General features: G+C 34.1%; 1 protein-coding gene across 1 annotated transcript in view; it reads left to right on the top strand.

Annotated features, from left to right (window-relative positions):
• Positions 1–14,761: 14,761 nt before the first annotated feature.
• LOC128991644 (transmembrane protein 120 homolog) overlaps positions 14,762–15,736 on the top strand; it is a 42,606-nt gene continuing 41,631 nt past the window's right edge. The window contains exon 1 of the mRNA XM_054414760.1: positions 14,762–15,297. Coding sequence (XP_054270735.1) covers positions 15,223–15,297 — 75 coding nt within the window. The 5' untranslated portion in view covers positions 14,762–15,222. The remainder of the gene's footprint in view (positions 15,298–15,736) is intronic.

Raw genomic sequence — 15,736 nt, forward strand, 5'->3', positions numbered from 1 at the left:
AGTTACTATCAACCATATACTTTTTGCCATATAACTTGGTAATTTAGGGGACTGCCTCAATCATACTTATACAGATTATTCAACACATTGTACATTACCATTAGAATACATCAAAGTTGATGTGATGGACTTAGGAAAAAGATTGTGCACTTTTTCCTGATATGCGAGTTCCTATCAACCATATAGATTTTGCCTTATAGCTTCGTAATTCACTGGACTGCCTCAATCATATTCTGATTATTCTACACATTCTATATTACCATTAGAATACATCAAAGTTGATGTGATAGTCTTAGGAAAAAGATTGTGCACTTTTTCCTGATGCGAGTTCCTATCAACCATATAGATTTTGCCTTATAGCTTCGTAATTCACTGGACTGCCTCAATCATATTTATACTGAGTATTATACACATTGTACATTATCATTAGAATACCTCATATTTGATGTGATGGGCTTAGGAAAAAAATTGTGCACTTTTTCCTGATGCAAGTTCCTATCAACCATATACATTTTGCCACATAACTTGGTAATTTAGGGGACTGCCTCAATCATACTCATACTGATTATTCTACACATTGTATATTACCATTAGAATACCTCAAAGTTGATGTGATATGGACTTAGGAAAAAGATTGTGTACTTTTTCCTGACGCGAGTTCCTATCAACCATATAGATTTTGCCTTACAGCTTCGTAATTAACTGGACTGCTTCAATCATATTTATGCTGAGTATTTGATGTGATGGACTTAGGAAAAAGATTATGCAATTTTTTATGTTCGGAGTTTTATTTGATCGCGTTATGTTAAGCCATAGCTACGTATAATGTACTGCACGGTCTCAAATATGCCTTTTCAAATACGTCAATTAATTAGTTTTAACGTGTATACACGTTTTATCAAGGTATAATTGACATTATATAAATGTAAAAACATCATTTCAACCGTATTGTCATTGAATTGTGTTTCTGACATCCCTGCTAAACACGTTTGTGGCGCCCGCAGGCGTACCAACCCATATCTATTACAATCCGAAAAAGCGCCGATGAAAAGAGCCGCTAACTTCACGACGGTGTGTTAAGCCCCTTCATAATAAAATAAATGTAATAAATTAAAATTATTCCCCTGATTCCACAGCCACTGTATTGAATGTAAATCTTCAATTATAAGTTAGTTCTGTTGAATTGATTGAATTGTCTTTCGTTCCAAATAACTAGCCAACTCGTTATAGTGTTCTTAAACTAATTTGGATTTACAGTACTTATTGGGAGCCTACCAGTAGACCGACAAGATACTTGGTCGTCTGGCCACTAGACCGTCTTTTTTAATTAAATAGATAAATACTGAAAACCAGTACGTCGACAAGTTATTTCATCGTCATTCCAGTTGACCGGCCTGTAAAACTAAATTATTATATACGAGAAACCAACTTGTCGTCAATCGACCCGACCGACTTACCACTTGCTCGTCTTTTAGGTGGGGATAGGGGGCAGAGTGGGAGGAGCTAACTAAGTTGGTCTTTATCTGCTAGAGCTGCATCCCTGCTTACAGCATGGGGAATTGTACGTAACAATTTCAAGATGCCGCGCTTTTGATGATCTAAAAATAATGGTTAAAGAACAATGAAACCAAGGCCATTTGGCTGAAGATGTTAGAGTGTTTACAAAAAGACATGGTATGTGAAGAGTTTCTTATTTAACATTTTAAAAGTAAGATGAACATTTTAACTGGTCTGTCAGTCAGTATTCGAAGCCTACTCTGTTAAAACCTTTATTAAAACAGTATTGAGCTTAAGATTTTTATTTACGGTTAGTTAAAAGTTAAGCGCTTAAAATTCTTCCTTTTTTTGTATTGAGAAGTTATAAGGTAATTAAAATTTTTTAATGATTTTTAAATAGGTACTGTATAGGGTACTTAATACTAATACTGTACTTAATATTAACTGGAAACAACTAGTCTATACTAGAGTAACAAATTACAAAATACAATACTAAGGAAAAGGGCATTCCTATGAATGCTATTGAGCATTGATTATTTAATGTATTTGGGTTTTATGATGTATTACTAACCAAAGGAATACTTACTAACCAACCGCGATACCAGTGACTTAATAACGGTCAACAGATATTGGGTATCACGAGCTTAAAGGATCGCTAGACAAAGTTGCCCGAATCGCATGGATGGTAAAATAACTTCTGGCGATGTCTAGAGAGATTGTTATTTAGAACACGTGAAATCCTTTCTATAACATAAATGTCGGCTAATCGTGTGATTCCAAGTACTTTCGCCTGATTTGAAACATATTTCCAAGCCCGTGCCAATATTACTTGTTTCTGTTCGAAAAAGGCCATTGCTGTGAGAATATCAGGTAAAACTAACATAGAAACTTGAAAAATACAAATTAACAATAAATTGGCAACATAATAAATATGGAGCATTACTGATATCGCAAGTAAAACAAAAAATACTTAACTATATAAGTAATCGCAATGGGAAGAGAACGCAGAAGAAAATAATGTCTGTATATGCTGTATATGCTGTGTATGCTAAGATCTGTATAGTCCTTGCCTTATATAATTGACTAATGCTTATATTTGCTCAAAAAAAAAAAAAAAAATACCAAACCCTTCAAATATTTAAGTTGACGGGAGCGGGACCTACCACTTCTAAAGAACGCCACCGTGTCTGTCATCCCTATTCTCTTACTTAAGAACACCCCTAAAAACCTTCACCGAATAGGTAAGGTACTATCGTAAAAATAACGAGGAACTTATATAAATCAGTTTTAATTTACAATTCTCTGGACGTACATCACTGTGAGAACCGAAGCCTCGGGGAAAGTCCACGGATGCGGGACTTGCCACTAGGGCGGTCAATATCTTCAAAAGAACGCCACCGCGTCTGCTTTCCCTAACTTAACAACACCCTTATAAGCCCTAAATGAATAGAGACTATCATAAATATGACAAGCATCTTTTACAACTTATTTCCATTTCCAATCAACCTGACCTGTCCTTCATCGGCGTGAGAACGAAAGTATTGGGGAAGTCCAGAGAAGCCTAGAACTGCGTAGATGAAAGAGAAGCCGCGTTGGATGACCTTGCCACCCCTTCGCATACCTTCATCAGCAATATGTCATAGTGAGTTTTTACAACGCAATTTTTGTTGTCAATTTGTCTGATCTGAACAATTTAAATATTTCAAAATTAACCAAGCGAATAGCTGATTATAATTGATTATTTTTATTGGCATTTGTGTAGCCACAATATCCGGATTGAGCGTAGTACACGAACATCAACCAGGACGTGTTTGATTGATGCGAGCGAGCTCATCTTGAAAATGAAAGAGCATTTGACATTAAACCACAATAGGACCACATGGTATATTGGATTAAAATTTGCACTGGTTATCAGTGTTCGTTGACTTTGGAAATAAGTCAAACGTCACAGTGTCTAATGCTATTCAGCAAACATTCCACATAATTAGTTCCACTATTCGATCAACTTGAAATGCTTACATTTCTTAATAACGCTGCCATTGATTTTTATCGTATTAGCTTATCTAATGGCATAGTAAATACAACCCAAAGCTTCACCTGCGGTGAAGCTGCCATGAATATTTTACAGTACATAAGAAATAAATAGAGTATTACAATCATGACAATAATCATCCGTAGTGGCTTAGCCAAAAATGACAAAAGTAAGATATTATCATCATTGTGTCACGCACAGTTTAAATAGACACAGTTTAAATTTCTATCATAGTTAGTTGTAATAAACATTATGAATCGGCATATTTTGGGGTAGGAGTTAAGAATTTTATATTTGAATTTCAACGCAAAAAATCTTTTAAAATCAATATTTGATTTTCTCCGTAATTTTCTCTCTACAGCTTAAACCATACATTTTTGAAACTTTGAAAATACCAAAATCGTATTCCTCACCTGCTAAAACATGCATTTCGACATACGGATCAATATATTTGTACAATCCGTTCCTTAATAAAAACCTATATATTTTCATAATCGTCGCGCGAAATATAAGAATTTGTATTGACCTTATGGCTACATTATCGATCATAGTTGTAATAAACATTATGAATCGGCATATTTTGGGGTAGGAGTTAAGAATTTTATATTTGAATTTCAACACAAAAAATCTTTTAAAATCAATATTTGATTTTCTCCGTAATTTTCTCTCTACAGCTTAAACCATACATTTTCGAAAGTTTAAAAATACCATAATCGGATTCCTAACCTATTAAAACATGCATTTTGACATACAGATCAATATATTTGTACAATCCGTTCCTTAATAAAAACCTATATATTGTCATAATCGTCGCGCGAAATATAAGAATTTGTATCGACCTTATGGCTACATTTTCGATCATAGTTGTAATAAACATTATGAATCGGCATATTTTGGGGTAGGAGTTAAGAATTTTATATTTGAATTTCAACACAAAAAAATCTTTTAAAATCAATATTTGATTTTCTCCGTAATTTTCTCTCTACAGCTTAAACCATACATTTTCGAAACTTTGAAAATACCAAAATCGTATTCCCCACCTACTAAAACATACATTTCGACATACAGATCAATATATTTGTACAATCCGTTCCTTAATAAAAACCTATATATTTTCATATTCGTCGCGCGAAATATAAGAATTTGTATCGACCTTATGGCTACATTATCGATCATAGTTGTAATAAACATTATGAATCGGTATATTTTGGGGTAGGAGTTAAGAATTTTATTTTAGAATTTCAACACAAAAAATCGTTTCAATTATATATTTGATTTTCACCGTAATTTTATCTCTACAGCCTAAACCATACATTTTCGAAAGTTTAAAAATACCATAATCGGATTCCTCACCTATTAAAACATACATTTTGACATACGGATCATGGTATGTCCGATTCGTGGTTTAATTCGATTCGTTACAAATTATTCAATTGAAATGCAATCAAAAACTACTTTCGGCCAGATATTTGGTTGGAATGTGGAATATCTTAGCTATTGTATAAAATAATAGCTTAACTAGTGTGCATGTTGCTCGAAATCGAGCAATTGCAAAGAAGTACGGGAGTTACATATAAACAAATGACTTGTTAAAAAACTAATAACAGTCATAATTTCCGATGATTTTAAAAGAGTCAACTAAAAGATTATTAACTAATGGAAATACTCACAATTTACATAACAGTCCTATTCCAGTTTAAAGGGTTATTTTTTAACTATCAAACTGCCCATGGACGGGAAATGGTAAGCTTACAATTTAAGTCAAAATAAAAAGTCTGTCAGCTTTTATAATGTACTGTACCTAAGTTATTTAGCCAATTTGTAGACAATAAGGTGTAGGCTACAAACTCTACAGAACTCTCATGCTTCCATGGGGAGCAATTAATTATTAATATTGAAATAAACCCTTAATATGGTTTGTATTCTAATCTTATCTTAAACAATAATAATTTGAGGACAGAGGCTTTAAAATACAAGGTTTAATGGTACATAAGTTAAATGGTTAAAATAGGGTTACAAAAATTGTTCAGGGGTGGGGATTCGTGCTGGCCGAATCAAAAGATTTCCAATTTAAATTTTCAATGAGTATGGTAAATTATAAATTTAATAATCTTTCAAAAACAATAAATTAAATAGGAAGGATTTTGATTTTAATTAATGGAGGTAAATAGGGTCCAAATGGATGCTTGAGGAGTCTATAAGTTAGTCTGAGTTAATAAATGGAATGTTCTCACCAATCTTCTGTAATAATAATTTTCTTCTTAGTTTAAAGGCTTAAATTCTTCTTTCTTCGGTTAACTTAATTTGGATATTTTGCCAATACTTTACTTTATATTTTCATAATTTATTTCACAACTAATATAGTTTCTATGTGCTCTTCTTGAATAGCTAAACTGCACTCTCCTTTTCATTGTTGTAAATCATATCAAGTTATGGGGTTCACATAAATAAAAACATGGTTGAATTTTATTAATAATCTTGAACCCAGATGGATGGTGTTCTGATTAGAGGATTTGTTTTTGAATAATAATTTTGGATAAGCCAGTGAATAAATTTTGATAGTAAATTATATATATGTTGAGACAATATGGTTTTAATAATATTAAAAATGGACATGGATAAATATTGAAAATATAACAAGATTGAGTTTGAAAATAAAATAAGGACTATAATTATAAACATTGAATTTTGAGTCATTACAATATCCCCTCAGAAAATATGTAATTAAATTTTTAATGACATATTTTCGCTAAATGACGAAAAATGTATTTAGCATTATACAGCAAATAACAAATATTGAGATGAAATTGAGTTGAAACAAAAATCTAACAAACTTAACATTAAGGTTTAACTAGAACAAATTTCAGTTGGAATGAACATAACAATAAAATAATTCTAAAATAGCAAAATGATTACTATCCCCTCCTATCTTCTACAAACATTAAAAAACATAACATTAATTTAAGTGGTTAAAACAATTTTTTTTTTATTTTTTACATAATAAATGAATGGAGTGATGAACAAATGTTGAAATATGAAATGAACATGAGACATATAAGAGATGTATGATTCTTATAGGTACCATGGAGTACATTAAATGAATAGTTGTTTGTGATTGCTTGATGATAACCTCTTATAACTAAATACATTAAATTTGTGATTATGACTATAGTTTAACTATTGGGACAGAGGTAACTGGAGAAATTGGCTTGTTCACTCACTGCTTGTGTGGGTATGATTTAAAATTCTTCCTTTTTACCACAATGTTTACTGGGTTAAGCGCACATTACAGTTTATCTTCTATCTTCGGTTATAGTGTGTAGATTGGTTCAATGTATTTCTTCATGGAGGATATATATGATAGGGTCCATATAATTTTGTAGAGATCACTTATGTGGTATGTTGATGGTCCAAGTATTGGGGAAATCGGTTTGAAAGTCTTCATGTAATTGTGGGTCTGTGGTTCTTTCTTGGGTAAGTGATATTCTTTGTACATTGTAAAATAGTTTTCTTCATTGTTATAGTAGTTATCATATGGCCTTTGGCAATTGCCTATATCTATTTGACATACTTGTCCCATTTTAATACTCATATCACATTTTAGATTAATATCAGTATCATTAATTGTTAAGCTTAATTTATTTTCATTGGAATCTATCTTTAGTCGGAGTTCTGTTAATGTGTCCATACCAAATATCACAGGTTTAATTAAATTAGGTATGATAAGAAATTGAAGCCAGATGGTCTGATGTTCAATGGTTACAGGGGCATAAATGATTCTTGCAACACGTTTTGATTTTTCACCAGTAGCTGTAGTTATTGTCGTATTAGACAAAGGAAGTTCTTCAAATGGTTGAATTATTTTTTGATTCTCTTTGAAACATTGTTCGGAAATACATGTTATTGTAGAACCAGTATCGATTAATGCTTTTGTTGGGAGATTATTGATTCTAATATCTATTTCAGGGCATTTAGCTGGTTTGGATACAGGAAATTTATTATTTTCAGTGGGTTCATTTAATAAAAAATCTTGATCACACATTATATTATTTATCGAAAAATTGTTAGGGTTATTTAAAGAATTATTTTCGAGGATATTTGCTGTTGATATCGCTGTAGTTGTTATGATGTTGGTAGTTGATGGTCCTCGGCTTACATCTACAGCGACGGGTCGTTTCCCTGGCTGGTGTATGAGGGGTTGAAATTTGTTGGAGATCTTTGTTGTGTTGCTGTGTCATGTGGACTGTCTTGACTTATCATGGCACATACTTGTTTTTGCTCATTTGTAGGATATGGTTTGCTGTTATTGTAATAGTATTGATTAGGCCTTTGGTGGTATCGGTTTTGATCAGTGAGCGTATTGGTATAAGGATGCTGTCTGTGGTTTTGATTGTAGTTTTTGCGAGGATCATGTCTGAAACGGTTGTATGGCTGATATTGGTGTTCTCTAGGTTCTTGATGTTCTTGGTGTGGTGTCCGTATAGCATAAGATGATGTTTTTGGTTGATAGGCTCGATGGTTAATATCAGAGCTATATGATGGAGTCTTGTTACGATGTGTAGGACTATTTGGTCGGTGATCCATATTATGGTAGTTTGCAGGTTTGCTCCTTTTGGGTCCATCTCGGATATCTTCTTTTTGCAGAAGTCTTTCGAATGCTCGAATTGTTGTCACGTTCTGTACTTGGATGCTATCTTGGATGAGTTGATCAAATCGTTCGCTTAACAGGATCACTATTTCCTCTTCAGTCATTTGTGGTGTAATGGACTGTAGTAATAGGACTCTCTCGGTAAAATACTCAGTTCTGCTGAGCGTTCCATTAGGTTTGTAGTGTTCGGCTTCAATCTTGCTACGTACTCCTCTTTGTATTTCACGGCTCCAGTATTTCATGGTGAATTCTTCGGAGAATCTTTCCCAACTGTTAATGTCTGCCTTAACCAGTTGAAGCCATCTGGACGCTGGTCCTTCAAAACTGATGTCGAGAAGATCTTTCAGGATTTCAACAGGGTCGTTATTAGGATTTCTTTCTATCCTTTTAGCATAGAACCGTTTAAGTTTTTGTAGATATTCATTTGGATTTATAGTTCTTCCATTGAATTTAGGGATTTGTCTTTCCATTGGGTCAGATCCCGAACATATGATTTGAATAGGATTGTCGTTCCGGATTGGTGAATGATGTTTCAGTTTTAGTGACTGTACTTCACTTTCACATTTGTTTAGAGTTTCAGTAATAGTTTTAATTTCGTTTTGTTGTTCTTGGATAAGATTATTTTGTATGTGTAATTTAGGAACAATTTCATTGTGGATGGATTGTGCATAATATTTAGCAATATTTTCACTGTCGGTTTTTGTTTGTAGCACTAATGCTTTCATATTTTGTTCTAACTTTTGTTCTTGTTGTTCCAAGTTATTAGTTACAAATGTCTGGATATTTATTTTTGATTCGTCAATTTGATTTGTGATTTGAAATTGAAATTCTTTGTTTTCTTGATTTTGGGACTGTTGGTTAGCTTTTAGGACATTTAATTCCTGGCGAAATTCACTTTGTGTTGTTCTAATGTCATTTATTTGTTCTGTTAGAATTTTTTGACATGATTTTATCTCACGGTTTAGCTCTATTCGGGTCTGATCTAATTTTTGGTTTAGTTGTGTGTTGGTTTGATCAAGTTTAGTGTTAAACTGTTCTAGAAAATTAAATATTTTGTTCAAATCCGGTTGTTCAGTAGTTTGCGTAGCTTTAACTTCAGGTGGTTGAGAAGTTGCGTGTGTGAACGTTGGTATTACGTCATTGGGACGGTTTTCAATGGTCGGAGACTCGGTCTCTAACAGCTGGAAACTTGCTTCGGGCGTCTTCGTTAACCCTCGGATGATTCCGTGTGTCGATGTGGTTCTAATATCAGCTGACTGTGAATGTGTGCTTTGATTGGCTGCGGGTCTTTGGTGTACTTCAATAATCTCGGCCCGGTCCGTTGATTCTGACTGATTGGTCGCTCTCGTTCCGGTTCAAATCTTCGACACTGGGTCCACTGGGATTGAAACGTTCCGAACCCGAACCGGTGTTAGATTCATCTTGGCCTTCTACATAGGTTAGGTTTTCCATTTCTTCTGTTGACAGATTTGACGATTCGTCTGATTCGTGTTGTTGAAATGATAATGCAGGATAACGTCTCGGTTGTCTCAAATTATAGTGATTATCGTTATCGTTGTTAGCCATTTTGTTTACGACGGTGTAAGGGAACAGGGATATTATAGGACAAGTTGGGTATCGTTATAACAATAATGAGCTAGGCCTACGCTTTACGACATGAAATAAATCTGTTTTACCTTATAGTAGCCTATTTATTTTTAGAATTACAAGTCGTTTAGTTAGTACCTAATATTGGTGGGACATAAGTTGTGGGAAATCGGAATTCTTAATCCTACCTAACTTCTTAAGAGTAGGCCTAACATACGTAAGTAGCCTATTAGCCTATTGGTATTTATTAGCCTATTTTAGATTGTCTCAACATACAATTATGAAATCTTTTGATTCAAGCCTATTACGTTGGGCGCCATTGAAATAAACCCTTAATATGGTTTGTATTCTAATCTTATCTTAAACAATAATAATTTGAGGACAGAGGCTTTAAAATACAAGGTTTAATGGTACATAAGTTAAATGGTTAAAATAGGGTTACAAAAATTGTTCAGGGGTGGGGATTCGTGCTGGCCGAATCAAAAGATTTCCAATTTAAATTTTCAATGAGTATGGTAAATTATAAATTTAATAATCTTTCAAAAACAATAAATTAAATAGGAAGGGTTTTGATTTTAATTAATGGAGGTAAATAGGGTCCAAATGGATGCTTGAGGAGTCTATAAGTTAGTCTGAGTTAATAAATGGAATGTTCTCACCAATCTTCTGTAATAATAATTTTCTTCTTAGTTTAAAGGCTTAAATTCTTCTTTCTTCGGTTAACTTAATTTGGATATTTTGCCAATACTTTACTTTATATTTTCATAATTTATTTCACAACTAATATAGTTTCTATGTGCTCTTCTTGAATAGCTAAACTGCACTCTCCTTTTCATTGTTGTAAATCATATCAAGTTATGGGGTTCACATAAATAAAAACATGGTTGAATTTTATTAATAATCTTGAACCCAGATGGATGGTGTTCTGATTAGAGGATTTGTTTTTGAATAATAATTTTGGATAAGCCAGTGAATAAATTTTGATAGTAAATTATATATATGTTGAGACAATATGGTTTTAATAATATTAAAAATGGACATGGATAAATATTGAAAATATAACAAGATTGAGTTTGAAAATAAAATAAGGACTATAATTATAAACATTGAATTTTGAGTCATTACAATATTTAATTCCTGACAACAGCTGGAGTTTCAAAACAATGTTTGTTTCCCGTGTTAATCTTATGGAGAAATACGAAACTTTAAAGGGTCCCAGTTCCTCACTCTCTAATTATTTACCTAAAAAGAAAGTTTCCTGCACAACTTCACGTTACGCTCTTTCCAATGACACCAAAAACATGTCAATCGGTTCAGTAGTTTCGGAGGAATAATTGTCACAAAAATCCTGCTTGCGTATTAAATAAGTATAGATGTGACTGTGGACCCAATTTTGTACTAAACACACGCTGTTGTTTGATCTCGAGTAGCCGACCCAGTGTTAGCATCAAGAGGCCAAAAACTAGGAACGTAGCGCCAGCCACGTCCCTTTCACTTTCAGCAATTTTACAACCCTCGCCAACCCTACACATCCAAAGACAGAGAGAGAGAGGGAGAGAGACAGTAAAACAGCTGTCGAAGTCGATCGGGTCGACCTAGCCTCGGTCGTCAACTCGTTTTCTTTTTCTTCGCCTACAAGCGTTTGAATAGGGGCGCGGGAAAACTACTTGTGTGATGCGGCACGCGTAATACCGGAAAAGGCCTTCGGGTAGTTCTAGAGCGCCGCCAGAATTGGGTCGCAGGAGTCGCGTTTTAGTTGCCACTTTACTATTGAAGACTCTTAAGTGGCAAAAGAGTTTATGACGAAATATACCCCCACCGCAACAAACCTGCAGACTAAGCAAATTTCTATTTGCCTGCTGATTGGATTTACACTAAAATGACTTTTTGAAAATATCACAGTTATTCCATATTTAAATAGAATAAGTTTAACAAGTACTTAGGTTTGCTGCAACAGGGAGGGTAAAAGTGTGTTTTTTTTTGTAAAATAATAACATTTTATAAATAAATAAATGATTTTTTTCTAATTTAATGCAAATATTTTCATAAACAAGAAAACTACTACAGTTTACTTATTCCCTGGTGTGAGTGAGGGTATACATTCAACTCTAGAAAATACGCTGGTCAACGAACGACAAAGAGCCGCCGATGTCTAGAGTTTCCTTGGATGGGTGGCCGACCGACCGGTGGTCATAGGGTGACGACACAAAGGGGGTGGTAGGCGGGTATCCGTGTCGGCCAGTGAGTCAGTGTTACCGGTGTTACTTCAAAGATGAATTATTGCCCTCGGGGAATCCCGAGGTAGGCGCGGCGCCGCCAGCTCGACACTTGTTTCGGTCACTGGTCTTGGTTGATTGTTTCGTTTTCGTTTTACTATCTTTTGATACTTTTACATAAACGATATAGCCATGATATATTACTAATGAAAATTCAATAAGTACATTGCACACTATAAAAAAAAACTTACATATAGGATAGTTCATGTAAACAGTTGTTACTTAAATCGTTTGGAACTCTGGCCACGTCTATATTCTTCATTAGAGTGAACTTAACTGCAGGCTATTCAATAGACTGTGAAAAAAAACTGTGAATGATTTTATGTACTTGGTTTTTTTTTATAATTATAGCAAAAGCTACCAATCTTTGTCATCCGCGTCATAATTCTTGAGCTAACTACTTCTGCAGTGATATACCGTACACGTCACAAAACTGTATTAACCCTAGATCCAGTACCTCTGCTCCAACTAGTATTATAACATTGCCGTCCAGGAATCTTTGAACATATAGTTTGACAATAATTGCATGGATAGTACAGCCGTTTCAACAAGGATTTATTTACTATATGTTCTTAAAACTGAAATTGATTAGAAATAGCCTACTATTAAAATAAATTTAATTAATTAATTTGATGTGAATTTAGCTTTAGTTAACAACACTCATACAAGTTCATAAACATAAACCAAATAAAATTTTTTTTACTAGAAACGATTTGCAGGGTCGTCCAGATGAACTTGGAAATAGTACCATAGATAAAAGGAGTAGACATACTCTGTCATACATACATGTCTATACTCCTTTTATCTATGATAGTTCATTAAAAAATCTGAATATACAGTAGTGCCGTGCATTTGAAGTACTTACTCAGAACACAGACTTACTTGAGGACAGTTACACAATAAAACGCAAAGATCCACGGAAGTAAAGACTACATTATTTAGTAAAAAAAAAAAAAAAACAAGGATGCGTCAGTTAGGGCATAGACAAAGAGAATTAAATATAGACCGTCAGCTGTGCTGCGGTTACCATAGGTTCTGGCGCACACCGCTGGGATCGCCACGGTAGTTACAGCGTACGCGCTACGTAAACTACAGCGGTGTGCGCCCGAACTTATGGTAACCATGGTAACCGCAGCACGGCTGACAGTCTATATTTAATTCTTTTTGTCTATGGTTAGGGCCAGTTAGACAATTGAAGTACACAGAATTGAATCACCATAGTATTGTCCACGCAACAACGTGAGAGGATAAAACATGTACTTCTTCAATTATAATTACATGTTTCTGTGTAAAACCGAAGACGTCTACAGACTTTACTAAGAAAAACTTCTCCCCGGTAACACAGGCAATGGGAATTCCTTCTAGACAAGGTTTTCAATAGGCCTACAACAAAATCATAAAACAAAATATGTTTCTCAGGCTAAGTAGCACACTGTGCACTTCAGCAAATAAATAGTTTACCGAGATAACTATTGCTTACCAAGACAGCAGTGTCATTTAATGAGAAATAGTACAAACTAATGTCACCAAAAGTCTAAATTCATTCTTTATTTTATTTTTTTAAGAGAGGGAAAAATAGACAACAAAGCTTTAAATAACCGGTATTATCAATTTGTATTTATCTCTCAATTGAATAAATGTAACGGTAGTTACCTCACCACTGTTAACAATATTTGACCCTCCTATTACATAAATATGTTAGTTAATTTAATATTCAAACTCGTGTACATGTTGCTCGAATTCGAGCAATTTCAAAGTATTACAGAATTTATTTCAAAACGAAAAAAAGTAATAATCAATGAGTTTAAAAGAGTCAACTCAAAGATCACCAGTGTGTAACTGCTGGAGATACTCACGATGTATATACAGTAATCAACATTTCCTGTAAATATTTTATCATATTTCATAAATTGGTATTGCTTTTTAATGTTTCTACAAATGTTTCCTGACTTATAGCTGCATAAGGTTGTCCATGTTTATCTTATTTATTGATAAACTTATGTATGGCACCACCCTTGTCGCCAGCAGTAAGTTTACAAATTTCAGTAATTTTTTAATAAAGATAAACACTTTTTTGATCATATTAAGGACTTCCTGTTGTCTGTAACAATTTTATTTGTTCAATCGGCGTATTTTTATTTATTTAGCTAAATAAAACATTTATTTCATTGAAGTAAACTAATATAGGCCTATTTATATTCACTGTACTGTGTATAACAAAATATCGATTGAGAAACGAACAATTACACGTAATAAGAACCTCGCTAGTCCGCTGCATTGTGATAGCTGAAAATCGTCGGAATGAAAACCGCCGCTACAAGATACAGAAGTTGGTACGCCTGCAGTGCCCTCCACAGCTGCGCGCGCCGCTGGCACTGCCGCTCAACACATCCCCACCTAAAAGACGAGCAAGTGGTAAGTCGGTCGGGAGAATTGACGACAAGTTGGTTTCTCGTATATAATAATTTAGATTTACAGGCCGGTCAACTGGACTGACGATGAAATAACTTGTCGACGTACTGGTTTTCAGTATTTATCTATTTAATTAAAAAGACGGTCTAGTGGCAAGACGACCAAGTATCTTGTCGGTCAACTGGTGGCCCCCCTACTTATTATTAGGTTGTACTTGGTTGCAGACGTCAAGCAAGGTCTGTTTGAATAATTTCAACGGTCTTTGACAACAGTTTGTCATTCATTGTCTTGTTTCTGGTTTCTGTTTGTGTTTGGTTTTGTTTGTCTGTCAAAGTTATCGTAGTTATTTTAGTTAGTTAGTAATCCTCTTTTTAACTGTAAAGTCACACAGCTTAAAGCTGTTATTGAAAAGGCCGAACAACTACTTAGAGTTTTTAAATGTGCATTCTTACTATGATCAAGTGAATCTAAAATCTATGCTAGTGCTAATATTTTAATGTTTAAGGTTGTTTGTTGTTTGTAGGCTACATACTTACCCTAACTTATACCGTTTTGAGTCAGTTCTGTTCTATTAGCCAAGTTTAACATAAAAACACTAACTACACAGCCATAAGAATTGCATTTAATAGGCATTTTATTAGAAGTATGTGATCAATTTTAGCTTTCAATAATACAATTAAGCTGTCAATTTGTTACAAATATAGGCCTATCATCAACCTCTTTAAATTTCGAGTTGGGCTGTTGGGCATAAACTTACTGGTTTGCGAAAAATGTTTACATTGGAAGATATAGAAAGTTGCACTGAAGGATTTGATGAATTGACTAAAGAGTTTAAAAGTTTGGAGGTAAGTCAGTGATTTAGTCTAATGTAGGCATAGGCTAATATTGAATGGAATATAAGTTAAACAACAACAAAGATAGTTCGGCTGCACTTTAGTATCAGTTCGACACTCATTGGAATGAAATAGGCCTATATCGATATAGGCCTATCAATCGATCTAAAATTTTTCTCATTCACAGAGGATACGTGTCCGGTAGCCTAACCGCACGTGGATTAGGCCCCGCAGTGACATCACCGGGTTGTGGAGGCCCGGAACGCCATTACCACAACGATACGATGTACAGCCATTGGTGTTCGTGGTGTAGTGGATTTAGTAATCGGCTGATATGCAAGTTGTCCCTGGCACGAATCCCATCAGTAAAATAACTTTAACTTTTTGTCAAAGATTTTGCTTTGAATGTCATTTCTTCTTAACTGTACATCTTTTGTTTGAATTTTTGGCA

The sequence above is a fragment of the Macrosteles quadrilineatus genome, unplaced genomic scaffold, assembly GCF_028750875.1.
Source record: "Macrosteles quadrilineatus isolate MER2022 unplaced genomic scaffold, UCM_ALF_1.0 Scaffold_1__1_contigs__length_201487025, whole genome shotgun sequence".
Lineage (NCBI taxonomy): Eukaryota > Metazoa > Arthropoda > Insecta > Hemiptera > Cicadellidae > Macrosteles > Macrosteles quadrilineatus.